This window comes from Solanum pennellii, chromosome 1, assembly GCF_001406875.1.
Source record: "Solanum pennellii chromosome 1, SPENNV200".
Taxonomy (NCBI): Eukaryota; Viridiplantae; Streptophyta; class Magnoliopsida; order Solanales; family Solanaceae; genus Solanum; species Solanum pennellii.
In genome coordinates, this window is record NC_028637.1 from 87,032,567 (window position 1) to 87,046,635 (window position 14,069).

Here is a 14,069-nt window from a genome sequence, read left to right on the forward strand (position 1 = left end):
CGTCCCCGCCCCCCCCCCCCCCGGACCTCGAGGTGCCTTTCCCCGAGGCCCTCCTCCCCTTACCCACCCAAACCTCGAGGCGTCGTTTCCAGGCTACCAGCCTAAACAAAATAGCTTCTGCATACAGCTTGTCGAGAAGGTTATTCGGCATATCAGGAAGGCTTTTTTTATTCCTTCCATTGTAAATATGCTACTTACAACCCAGCGATGGGGTTTCAGGAAGAGAAAGTAAGGAAAATTATTATAACATGTTGCTTATACATAATTAGCAAGATATTCAACAACATTCAACGACTAAGTGTAAATAGCTTCTACAAAAGGGAATTTAATCGAATATTAAGAAAAACTTAGGTGTTTTTATACTTCAGTGGTTTTATGAGAAAGGATACCGAGACTAAAGACAATGAACACTCAAATAAGAAGAAATTTGGATAAGGCCAAAAAGAGAAAAATGCACAATATGTAACTTGTACACACATTACATAATTAAGGATTAAGCAAGACCAGGCAGCACTACACGCATTTCTCTTACCCTCATTTGTTTTGTTGGAGTAAAAGGGGGTGATTGAGGATAATTAACAGCGAAACATGCATCTATTATGCACATAATCAGAAAAATTAAAGGAGAAGCCTATCAAACCTGCTTATAGAAATTAGTTCCAGAACCTGGGTCATCTCTACCATTCCATGTTCCCCAACTGGGACAGTGCATTTTTCCCACCTATAATTTTGGGAGCGACAAATGCATGTAGCTGCAAGTAAGGTTTGACATATATAACTGCAATACAAAAACAAAATCTTCCCTTCATATGCAAACTATCAGAAATTTCATTTAGTAGAGCAGACAAAAATTTGTTTAATTACTCAGTTTACTAGAAGAGCTTCCAACAAAGCTGAATTGTCAATAAGATGAAGAAAACACCATAAAGAGTGATACTGTAAACAAAGGAAGGAAGAAACATGAACTCCTGGTAGTTTGATATACTATTCTCTGAGCATTGATGAAAATTTTGACAGTAATAGAGTGAATCAAAACGAGTATGTGCACTAGACATGTCAGACTGATGCCCTTACTTAGTGTAAAAACAGAAGAATTAAACAAGTATCTATCCTCCATTTGGATTGTTCTGTAGCAAAAAGTCGCTGAATCAGGCGGCAGCACTGTCATTCTGTAATTTGTGGAGAACAAAAGCTTCTTAATAGGTTTAAATAGAAAATCAAAGTTAGCCTTTCAGTTGTATACTTCCAATTTTAGAAATTTAAGAGAAAAAAAACATATATTCCTGACAAGTTAATAACAGCTCTGCAGGAGATTAAAAATAAAAAGCACTAAAGCAATCCACTGAAGAAGCACTAGAGTACATCAAGACCTATATCCATTTCTCTAAACCAAGTCATCAACCAAAATAATATGAATTGCTTTATCCCCAAAAAACAAGGTTATATGAAATAACTAAGCTTAATTCCAAACTTGAATTAGAAATTCCTTAAAAGGGTAATCAGCAGGAAATGAAAGAGAGATCTTGTATGTTCCTTCAGAAAGTGTATCTTTGCTATCAGTTATTGTCCCTTTACAGCAGAAATGTTGTCTTCTTCAGGGTATGCAGATATTCCAGAGTCACCACTCATCTAAAACATAATAAAAACACCTTTAAAGTTGAAGAAAAATTCTCACAGAAATGAAAAGTATAGAGATTTCTATGATTCCTTAAGTCATCTACGATCCCTTAAAGTTATTCGCAAAATTCATTTATATCATGAATTTGTGGATAACTTTAAGGGGTTGTCGATAACTTAAGTCTTTAAATTATTTTATAAAGTCGCTAGTCTTTGAGCATGTATTTTAGAATTTATTTATTTATTAAGTTTGTTGCTAGAGCTTGAGCGACTTGCCTTTATTATTTTATTTTTTGTTTAAACACGTCACTTTGAAGTTTGAAGTAAATGACCAGCTAATTAAAAAAAAAGAAAAATTGTATACAATAGCAAACTAATAACCTAAAATAAATGGAGTAGCTAGGGTTTGATTTAATTGTGCTCCATGGCAAACGTTTGAAAAAATTTGTCAGGCGCCTCTCTCCCAAATATCTCGCTCGCCACTCTCCTCCAATCTCTCGCTCGCTTCCTCACTTTTTATAGAAACACAAGTGTATAAAAATTGTTTCTAGTTGTATAAAGCAGCAAAAATTGTATAAATACATATATTTTTGTTCCCCTCTCTCCCCTGTTCCAGATCTCGCTCGCCACTCTCCCAAATCTCGCTCGCCACCCTCGCCTTTCTCACTTATACAAACAGAAGCGAAATGTATAAATTGCATTTCTGTTTGTATAAAACGTGAGAAAATTGTATATACACATGCAAGTACATATATTTTCGTCTTATACACTTATAATTATACAATAAAAATACTCCCCTGCCCAGTTTCTTTTGTCTTTCTCTCTTTCTCGTTTTATACAATTTTCAAATTGTATCTAATTTCTCTCTTTCTCGTTTTATACAATTCGATTCAATTGTATATTCCTTGTCAAGTCTCTTTTGTCTCTCTCTTTCTCATTTTATACAAATTCAAATTGTATATAATCGTTCTATACACTTATAATAATACAATTCGTTATATACACTTCATTTTTATACAGTTCTCTGCCCAAGTGTCTTTCTCTTTCTTGTTTTATACACTTCGTTTTATACAATTTGCTTCAACTATATATGTATAGCGAATTATACACTTTCTATGTCTGCTATGGAGCGCAATTATGCAAACATTGCTATAGCATAAAAAAATAAATTTTTTATTTGCTATATGTGAAAGTCACCCTTAAAAAAAATAGTCATTGTTCTTTACTTTTAGGGTATGGTTGGTATGAAGGAAAATATTTTTTTTCCAATTTTTTCATGTTAGGAAAATATTTTTCAAATTAACTTATTTTTCTTAAATTTAAAGAAAATGACTTTCCTTCCAATATTAAGAAAAACATTTTTCATAACTTTACTAAAAATAAGATATAACTAACACTATGAAATTTGTGTTTTAAATATCTACTATTTAATTTTAAAAAGTGTTTTTCCCTACGTTATATTAAACTAATTCGATTTAATTTAATTATAAAACTTACTTATTTTAATTTTCAAAAAGCAAAATATAAAAATATTTTAAAACGGAAAAGAGTAAAGAGTGACTAGTGATCTCTTGAGGGTTGAACCATTTTAAGGGTATAACTTGTTGAGAGTTTATATCAAATCAATACATATCTATCATATATTTAAATTTATATTTTATTTTATTTATAATAAAATTATACTAATTTAATATTCCTATAGAATATATTTTTTCTATCGTCATCACTAAAAAATACACCAAAGTGACAAATTGCTTTGACCAAATATGAATAAGTTGAAAAGTCAAACAAAGCTGGTAAACAAATAGTCAAACGTCCAGCATCCGAAGCTTCCATTTTTCCTGTGCAGTGAACGAGCATGATTGGGAATTGAAATTTATTTTTAGAAAAAAATTATTTTTACTTGTTTATTTTATATAGTTTTTTAAGATAACGATTTAATGAGTGTTAAATATTTTATCATAATAATAATAACAAAACCAATTGATTATATGATTTGTCAAAATAAGTAATTAGTATAAAGGATAAAATATGAAAAAGAAAATTCTCTTAATATGCTAAAGTAACAAATAAAAGTAAAAAAATATTTAATATAAGTTTTTAAGTTCGAAAAGTGATTTGAAAAAATATGTATATATATTAATATAAAGGATAAAACATGAATAAATACATTATCTTGATGTACTTAAGTAATAAATAAAAGTGAAAAAATATTTTATTATAATAGATAAGTAAAAAAGAAAAAATATAATTTTTAGTATAATAATTAATGAATATATATATCATAATAGATAAGTAAAAATAGAAAAAATATATATTTTTAATAATGAACAAGTAAAAGTCAATGAAGATAGTACATTTTAGAATTTTGGTCTGAATTTTTGGATTTCAAATTTTATCTTTTCTTGATGGATTTTTTATTTGAAATTTCAGATTTTTGGATTTTAGGAATTCAAAGAATTTATATACTTTCCGACCAATTGAAATGATCCATTGACCAGCAATTGAGTACAAAAAATATATATACTACATTTACCTCTTTTATTTTGACCCTTTTTTTTAGTAAAAAGACTTTTAAATTATTTAATAGAAATAGAAATAATTGTAATCGGACTAATTTTCCCTTCTAATGCATGTTTCATTTAATTCAATTTTATAAATAAAAGATATAAAATCTCAAAGAAAGTTTTCAAAGGTCTGAAATATATATGAATTTTGATTGAAATTACTGTAATGATATCAAACTTTGAAAAGGACATTTTACTCTTCACTATTTAATAGTGTATTTTAAAAATAATTATGTGTCATGGGAACAAAAAAAATATTGCATAATTATGAATAATAATGTGTCCATGTGGATATATATATACCTTCAAATACACTATTAAATAGTACATGAATAAAAGGTCCTACATAAAGATCGATAACAAAACAATAATTTCAGACAAAGTTAAACTATTATTCACATCATTTTCCTTTTTAAAAAGAAAAAAATAAAAATTATATTTGAACTGACGATATGTGTAAAAGAAAAAAAATTAATTGACAATAACATTCATGAAAATATGTATATATATTATATTATAAGTATTGTAGGAATGTTTTTAGCTCTTAATTTTTTTGCTCCATCTCCTATCTAATTCTTCATGAAGTTCATGTATATCATCATTAAAATATTTTTTCAATTTCAGTCGTATCGACTTATTTCTGTTCGATTAAATAACAAAAACGAAAAAATGAAGAGAGAAGAAAAATAAAGTTATATTTGTTATTGCTATTTTTTTTTTACACATAAAATACTATTTTAGTAGATGAAAATGTAAAATTCGAAAGAAAACATTACCTCTCATTTATTTTGTGACTAATAATTATATATAATTATAGCATACTATTTTTTTAGGTTTCAATTACTAAATTTAACTTATTATTTTTTTCAAAAAGAATAAAATGATAAATATCTCAAAAAAGATGAAACCTACCCCTTAATTCTCATCGAAGGTTCATTAGGATTTGAAGAAAAACCATTTTGGATTATAGACAGTACACGCGTCCACCGTCCCCACGACTTTTTTACAGCTGTTTCTCACACGCAGAATTTTTCTATAAACAGCAGTTGAAATCCAGCTTATCAAGATTTTTGTTTTGCTTCATTCTTTATTGAATTCTCAAGAAAGTCCTAGAATCTTGTTCTTTGCACAAAAAGATCGAATCTTTACACACACCCATCAAAGAATAACTAAGTATTTTTCAGTTTTCATCGCTCAATTTCCAGTTTTTTTGTTTTGATTTTGCTAAAAATGGGAGCTGAAGCTGAGGTTATGGTTCAACTTCAACATACCATCCCTGTGTTGGATGTCCCCTGTTGTTCTGATTTGGTAAGTCATTTTTTCCCCTGTAGCTTGTTATTTTTATTTTATTTTTTGTTTATTAGTTGCCCTTTGTTTGAAGAAAGGCTTGGGATTGAGATGTAGTATATTGTTTGATTGAATTGTTTTATGGGGTTGTGTTTGTTTTTATGGATCTTGATGTTTTGTGTTTTAGTATCTTCAGGTCCCTTCTTGTCTTTGGAAGATTAAGGAATTGATGTATTTGTTCAATGATGTGTTGGATCTTGATTTCATTTCTGAGCTTAAAAGGATGATCCCCTTTAAAAACTTTAGTATATTAGCTTATGTTGTATCTTTTTGCCATAATCTAATCAATCAAAGATATGAATTTTAGGGTTTCAACAACTTATATAAGCTTATTTTTCTGCATCACAATGGATATTATAATGGAGTAATGGACTGATGTTCTAAGCATGACCCTTTGAATGTATTGCTTATGACTTTGTGTTTGTTTGAAGCTATGGGTGTTATCAAATTTTGAGTCTTGACGATTATGATTAACTGTATGAGTTCATAAGTATTGGACAAGTATCATTACATGCAAAGAAAAGGTTTAAGGTGTCTGAAGAGAGAACTAATATGTATAAGGAAATTTTTGTGACTGCTTTTTTTGTTGAGCTTGAGAGTTCTATGGTAATCAGAGTAGGTGCCATGATGGGCATCCATTTAAAGAAAGTGGTTTAAGGTCCTTTTATTTACCTCGTGTATTTCTTGACATAAACGGGTCAAGAAAATGAGATAAGCTCAAGGATTTTATAGTTAATGGCTATTATTAAGTATAGATAGTAATGTAAGCATGATCCCATTTACACAAACAGCGTAAAATTATCTCTTGGCGGTCAGAGAAAATGAATCCACTTTCACATTTACAATGACACTCTAGTTGCATATGGTTAGCCAGCCACATCGGAAGTGTTTAATGTGTGTTGGAAAAAGACACCGGCCAATGTAAACCCGGAAAACAGAGCTTAGTCAACTTTCAGAAAGTATGGATAAGGGATAATAGCTTTTAGTTGCTGAGGCGGATTGAGAACTAGTTGAAGCCTCCGAACTAAATAAGCTAACTGTGTTTCTTGTCTGATGCGGGTTGTGCTCAAGTGGTAGCTTGATTTAGCTGGCATGTGTCTTATCTCCTTCTACAACAAATTCCTTTAAGCTGTTAAGTTTCTTATGTTAAGGTTGATGTTTTTATAGTTAACAGCTATTGCTAATTTAGCGAATAATGTAATTATGATGCTCACGCAAAAATATTCCACATGAAAATTCTGGAGGATCCCATCACACCAACAGTGTTAAGTATCCCTTGGTGGTCAATGAAGATGCATCCACTTTTATATTTAGAATTAGAATGAATCGGTAGGTGCATGTGGGTAATCAGCCTTGTTGAAATTGTTTACTGATGGAAAATGACCAATTGACCAATGTAGTCTGGAAATGTAGAGCTTAATTGGCTTTTTCAATATACTATTTATAGCATTTGCTAAGGTAGTCTGAATAGTTAAGAATTGGTCGAGTCCTCCCAACTAAATAAACCAACTCTTCTTCTTGTCTAATGCGAGTTGTGATAACTTGGTAGCTTGATTTATCTGGCATGTCGCTGTTTGAATAAAGAGGATGTCAGAGGGGTTTGGAAGGCGGGGCAAGGAGGAGGACAGATTCTTCTTTCTCTTTTGTTCGGAGGTGAGGAACTGGGGGAATAATGAGTTACATTACTTCACTGTTCTCCTTCGAAGAATAAATCTAAATAAGCTGTTAATAGCAAGTCTTTAACCAAGCTAACTAAGGGAAATGATATTCCAATTATGTTTTCTTAGTAATTGTACTACTATATCCATTAAAATCATCTATAACTTTAGAAAAAACTATTTATTTAATCAAAGATATTTTAAGTATGTAGATGAATGATCTTAATAAGCCTACCTTAGCAAATGACGTAGCATACCAAGCTAAGAAAGGCCATCCAAATTTGTTCCGTTTCCATGAACCGAAAAGTTATCAATGATTAAGTAGATACTTTAAGTATATAGATGAATGATCTTAATAAGCCTACCATAGCAAATGACGTAGCACACCAAGCTAAGCAGGGACATCCAAATTTGTTCCGTTTCCATGAACAGGAAAGTTATCAATAATTATGGCAATTAGAGGTGATGGTTGTAAACAAATTAGGAAACTTAATGGAAAAAAAGGTGTTTGAGTAATAAAGTTAACTAAGAGAAAATGAGATTCCAATTATGTTTTCTTAGTAATTATAGTACTTTAATCCATATAAATTATCTATAACTTGAGAAAAACTATTAATTGAATCAAAGATACTTTAAGTACATAGATGAATGATCTTAATAATCCTACCTTCAGCAAATGACATAGCATACCAACCTAAGCAGGGACATCCAAATTTGTTCTGTTTCAACAAACCAAAAGGTTATCCATGATTAAGTCACACCACCTGGATACTGGCAATTAGAGCTGATGGTTCTAAACAAATCAGAGAACTTCATGAGAACTGAGGTGTTTTCTTAAATTTGTAACCTTTTAACTTTTAAGTTCCTTTTTGATGTTTGGTTAATGCTCATGCTAAGACATTTTAAGCTTCTGTCTAGATTGACAAACCGGTGAACACTTAAAAGAGTTTGAGAATTCAGATGTTTGGGATGAAACGTATTATTGAAATGTTTTCATTAGAAGTAGTTAACCTGATAAATCGTGCTAGATATTTGCTCAGTCACCTCTCACTTGTGTTGACTTGTCTTTTATCTAATTTACTAACTTGACAACGTGAAAATTCATGTGCAAACCCCTTTCCTTCATTTGGGGATTTTGTTTTTTTTAAATTTGGTATATTCAGCCGATGTGCCTTTTGCTCAATATAACTCTCCCCTGCCAAAATGATTAATTCTAGTTAGTATCAGTTTTTCTTTTTCTCGGTTGTGCGTAAGATTAGTCTGACAGACCTTTTTTTCAGGATGTCAAATCACCAGAGTCGACAATATTGCAATTCATTCCCAGCATTCGCTCAGGTAGCTTTGCTGATACTGGCCCACGTAGGTTCATGGAAGATGAACATATAAGGATAGATGATCTATCTGCACATCTTGGCTCACTCATGAAGTTTCCGAAGCCCAGTGCTTTCTATGGGGTAACTGCTAATTATTTGCAGGTGTCTTATTCGTCCCTGTGCATTTTCAAAGGCAGAGCTTGTCTAACATTTAGTTTCATAGGTATTTGATGGTCATGGAGGACCGGAAGCTGCAGCTCATGTGAGAAAAAATGTACTCAGATTATTATTTTCAGACACCAATTTTCCAGAGACTTCAGAAGTTGATGATGCATTTCTAGAAGGGGTGGAGAGTTCTCTTAGGAAGGGGTTTCTTCTGGCTGACCTCGCTTTAGCTGATGACTGCAATGTTAGCAGTTCCTCTGGAACCACTGCCCTGACAGCTCTTGTGTTGGGAAGGTAAGATCATGATTCAGCGTGATGCACCTATTAACAAGTAATGACTTCTCCGTCCTGTAGAAAAATGGTTATGGTGTACTGACACGCTATGTTGCATTCAAGTACATCACCTAAGGATGCTGCTTGAAATATGAGAGAGTATAAATGGTCCATGAATATGAATTTGCTAAACTGTGTCACCAAGTTTTGTACCATAAATATTGATTTTACAACGAAGTTGCCGAGGGAGTGAGCATTAGAGTTGACCTGGCTGTTCAATGGAACAATTGCTTAGCCTTGTGTCTGTATTTGTATTCTTGTTATCTAAATGTTACTCTGTTGTGTTTTTAGGCTGTTAATGGTGGCAAATGCAGGAGACTGCCGAGCAGTCCTTTGCCGTAACGGAGAGGCAATTGACATGTCTCAAGACCATAGACCAAATTACCCATCAGAGAGGAGGCGTGTTGAAGAGTTAGGTGGATTTATTGATGATGGCTATCTGAATGGTATACTATCAGTGACCAGGGCCTTGGGGGACTGGGACATGAAGCTGCCTCGTGGCTCTGCGTCTCCTCTGATTGCTGAGCCAGAATTTCGACAGATAGTTCTGACAGAGGATGATGAATTCCTTATTATTGCTTGTGATGGAATCTGGGATGTCTTGTCTAGTCAACAAGCAGTTAGTCTAGTGCGTCGAGGTCTACGACGGCATGATGATCCTGAACAGTGTGCCAAGGACCTTGTCATGGAGGCCTTGCGGCTGAATACATTTGACAATCTCACAGTAATTGTTGTATGCTTTACTTCCCCTGATCATCAAGAGCTATCACCAATGCGTCAAAGGAGATTAAGGAGCTGCAGCTTCTCTGCAGAAGCCTTGTATAGCTTGCAGAGCTGGTTAGACAACAAAGGGAGCCATTGATGGCGGTGCAAGCTGTTTGCATCTGCCTCATTTGGGCAGAATAAAGAGCAGCTATAGTTTTGGTAGTATGATCTTCTTTTCTTGCTTTTATATTTGGGTGGATGTATGTACATACCATTCGTTGGTGAGTTGGGAGATACACTGACTTTTAGTTTATTGTGGCTGTTAGCGTATGGCCGTGTTTATGTAAAACCCATTCTATTAGTTGTACATAATGAAAACTTGGTACTTGTTGCTCCGTATAGTAACTTGGTACAAAGTAAGAGAATGTTGCATCATCTTTCTGTGTGAGAGGTCGAGGGTCTGTCATTGAAGGTGTCCAAACCAAAATTTAAATTAGCAAAAGAAATAATCAAGTTGAGCAATTTTTAACTATTTTAATAGAATTACCAAGTGTATAGTTCAAAATTAACATAAAGAAAATAAAATACTATTGAAAAAATAATTTAAATATATTACTAAAATTATATTCGATCCTGAAACGTTTTCATTATAGACTCATTAGAAATATTACGAATTACTTTCTTTTCAATATAAGACATTATACTACCGTTCAAGAACGTATCATCCATTCGATTTCGCAAGTCATTTTTAATATACTTTATTGCTTAGAAAGTTCTTTTAACGATTGCAATAGCAACTGGCAAAAGCAAAACAAACCTTATTCCATAAGGAAAAAGTACTAAAATTTAAGAAAATTTTATTTTAAGAGAAAAGGTATTAAAATTTATTTTAATTGAAAAAAAATCCCAAGGAAATAGTATCAGATTTAAGGAAATCTTATTAAAGAAATAATTCAATTTCAAATCGATCTTGGGTCAGATGCAAAAATAATTACAGAAGAAAATAACAGCCCATCGGGGAGGCAAGGGGTAGTGTTAACTACACTGCACACTACTTAGTAATTTAGGGGATCCAAATTTTCTATATACTAATATAAAGTCAAAATTTTATGTGTATATAAGTAATTTTTTGATGAAAGGTGTCCAACTGGACACCCTGAAACCTACGTGGCTCCGCCCCTGATTAGCCTCATCCCCTCTCCTCCTTATTAGTAGTAGTATTTACTATTTAGTAACCGTGTAGCTTCTTATAATTCCTTATTATTTTTTGTTTCATTTACTTTGTATCTTGCTATTACTTTGTATCTTGCTATTTGCTATTATGTTTTAAGTTGATTGTCTACCTTTTTTGAATTCCTCTCATAAAACTATATTGAATTTATTGTTTTTATAATTTTATTATTGTTGTTACAATGTCCCGCGCTAAGAAATTCATTAAATTTAAATGATCTCAATTTTAACCATTGTTTCGTGGTCTGATCAATATTTTAACTTTGGTGTATCTTCTTTAACATTATAGAAATGTTTGTTTGGAGACAAATTTCCTCGAACTTATTATAAAAATAAAGATAGTATTGAATTGATACGGTAAGAGTTAATTAAATATTTTGTTAATTAGTTTAGTTTGAATAATAGCTTATTTTGAGTTATTTAATTTATAATTAGATTAATTATTTTATTTTGTTATGATTAAAACACTCGTGTTATTTAAATCTTTGGTAAATTCCTTAATTAACTCATTTTGACTATGTTTCAAATTGTATAATGCAATTAACCATTTAAAAAGGGAAAACTTTCACATATAGCCACTCAAAAATAACTTAGTTACTCTCCATAACTATAGTTTCATAATTATAATTCGTAGCTATATGTTACATGAAGGAGAGACGCGAGCAAGACTGGGAGAGAGAGGAGAGAGGCGAGAGAGAGGGGAAAAGAAAGGGAGAAGGTGAATTGTATATGTATATCGGTTAGATAAATGTATATTATACATATGCATTTGTATATATGGCAAGCGAGAGTGGGAGAGGGAGGAGAGACGAGCGAGATTGGGAGAGGGAGGAGAAAGCGAGCGAGAGGGGGCAGAGAGTGGGAGAGAAGTAAATTGTATATGTATATAATTGTACATTATTCATATACATTTGTATATAGGGTAAGCGAGATTGGGAGAGGGAGGAGAGAGGCAAGAAAAAGAGTGGGAGAGAGGTGAATTGTATATGTATATATGTTGTATATTATACATATGCATTTGTATATTCTAGTGAATTATACACATACAAATGTGACTAATTATACAAGCTCAAAATCAACCTACGTAATTAATGTACAATGTTAGTCGAGAGTGGTAATTATAGCAAACTATAGCTATGATTAGTAATTAAATAGTATAAGTTTGCTTTGTTGCGTAATTTTTCCTTTAAAAAATAAGATAAGAATGCAAAAATCAAAAAGACCGATGTTTTCATTCCAACCCTAACAGACTGATTCCGTTTTTTCTCGTCCGACGCGCGAATTACAACACCAAGAGGAATTCAAATTTCTACCTGTTAGATATGTACTCAATTGACTCAATTTCTTTACTCATTTTTGAGTTTTTTAGTTAATATCCTTCTTTTCTTTGTCCTCTTTCACACTACAACTTTGAAAACTTGAATTTCTTGAACAATTAATATGGTCTTCTATTATTGTTAACTTACTTATCATGAAAAAATTGACTTTAAATTACTCAGTTCTTAAGGGATTGTAGTATAGAACAGCAACCATCAAGATCTGATTGCTTCAAGGACTAGTTATACATAATTATGGTATATGGTTGTTATGTTATAACTCGTAATTACTAAAAGATTGAGATTAGATTTTAAGTCTAAGAATTAGTTGTATTAAATTTCTCCTTCATTACTAAAACAAGGTTGCTTACTTCCTTCGGGGTAGGGGAGGCCTCGAGGTCCGAGGGCATGGGAGGACACGGCGCCTCGAGGTTCGGGGGTGGGGGACTCGACAATTTACTCACTAATCTTTCAATGTGTTGAGCTCTTTGTACTTAAGATTGCTAAAAGAATGAAAGGAAAAATAATAGAGCTTTATAAGAAGGTTTGGTATCGTTTGGAAGATTGCTTACAACTTGAGTGATGATTTTTCAAATGGGAAGCCCTCTATTAATACTACTTCCTAGGAGCCTTTATGTAAATAATATTTACAATACAAGTCCCTTTATATTTACACTTTGGTCACATTCTAGAATTCTCTACATGTTCTAGAGAATTCTATAGTGTTCTTGAAAATATATATATGGTTCTAGAGTTCTCCATAAGCCTCTCCACAACTCTAGAATCTTCCTCCCATATTTGAATGCAAAACTCGACTGACAAAGTGGTGGAATATGACAAGTAGCTTTATTGCATAAAGATGGGTCTATCTTTATCTTTTAGATAGAAAATGAAATTACTATTGTTGTTTACAAAAATTAAAAGATAAAACCTTTTAGAAATATTTAATAAGGAGAATGTTTATCCTACAATAATAGTGATGCCGAAAGAAAGAGAGAAATAAGACAAACTCTTAACAACATATTCTATTTATTGAGATTCTTTGGTTTATGTTCCTCCGGCCAAAGTTAATTGTCGGCACTAGTTAAAATATATAAAACCAATATAATAATTATGTATATTATATATTTATATTTAATGATTACTGAGTTGATTTTGTCGCTTATGACTTGTCTAGTATGATTATATTTATTGTGTGGTTTACAGGCTATTACATAATGAGAATTTTTTCAATGTGCGCAAGGTTCTCACCAAAGGATAGAAATTGTAGCAAAGATTATAGTAGTTACGTGAAATTCTGGATTTATATATTTTATAAAATAGATCAGATATATTGAACTATAATTATATCTTTATTTTCATAAATAATGATATTGTATCCATTTTCAATAATTTCACAAACTAGATCGTAGGAGCCGCACATTATCTTAAATTTATGTATTTTTTATAAAACAGATTAACCAAAAATGTTGAACTATTATCATCTCTTTATTTTCATGAAAAGTGATATAAACTCATTTGGGGGCTGATTTTTCGAGGTCCTAGGGGTGGGGAGAGGCCTTGGGGCACGGCGTTTTGAGGTCTAGGCGGTGTGCATAGGGCCTTTGGGAACGACACCTCAAGGTTAGGGGGATGGGGATGAGTCCTTGGGGCACGGCGCCTCGAGGTCCGAAAGGTGGGGTAGGGCCTCCGGGCACGACACCTCAAGGTCCTGGGGTGGGGTGGGGCCTCGAGGTAGGGTTCCTCAAGGTTCGGGAGTGGGGGAAGGGCCTCGGGCACGACGCCTCAAAGTCCGGGGGTGGGGAAAGGACCTCGGGG

At 32.5% G+C, this 14,069-nt stretch overlaps 1 protein-coding gene and 1 long non-coding RNA gene across 2 annotated transcripts in view; one reads left to right on the forward strand and one right to left on the reverse strand.

The window, feature by feature from the left end:
• LOC114076035 overlaps positions 1-1,018 on the reverse strand; it is a 2,513-nt gene extending 1,495 nt beyond the window's left edge. Inside the window, exon 1 of the long non-coding RNA XR_003576315.1 lies at positions 641-1,018. This is a non-coding gene — a long non-coding RNA (uncharacterized LOC114076035). The remainder of the gene's footprint in view (positions 1-640) is intronic.
• A 4,116-nt stretch (positions 1,019-5,134) lies between these two features.
• LOC107009380 (probable protein phosphatase 2C 47) lies at positions 5,135-10,125 on the forward strand. The gene is made up of 4 exons (XM_015208708.2): positions 5,135-5,492; positions 8,470-8,643; positions 8,726-8,961; positions 9,292-10,125. Exons 1-4 carry the CDS (start codon positions 5,415-5,417, stop codon positions 9,860-9,862), a joined length of 1,059 nt encoding a protein of 352 aa, XP_015064194.1. The 5' UTR covers positions 5,135-5,414; the 3' UTR covers positions 9,863-10,125.
• The last annotated feature ends 3,944 nt before the right edge of the window (positions 10,126-14,069 follow it).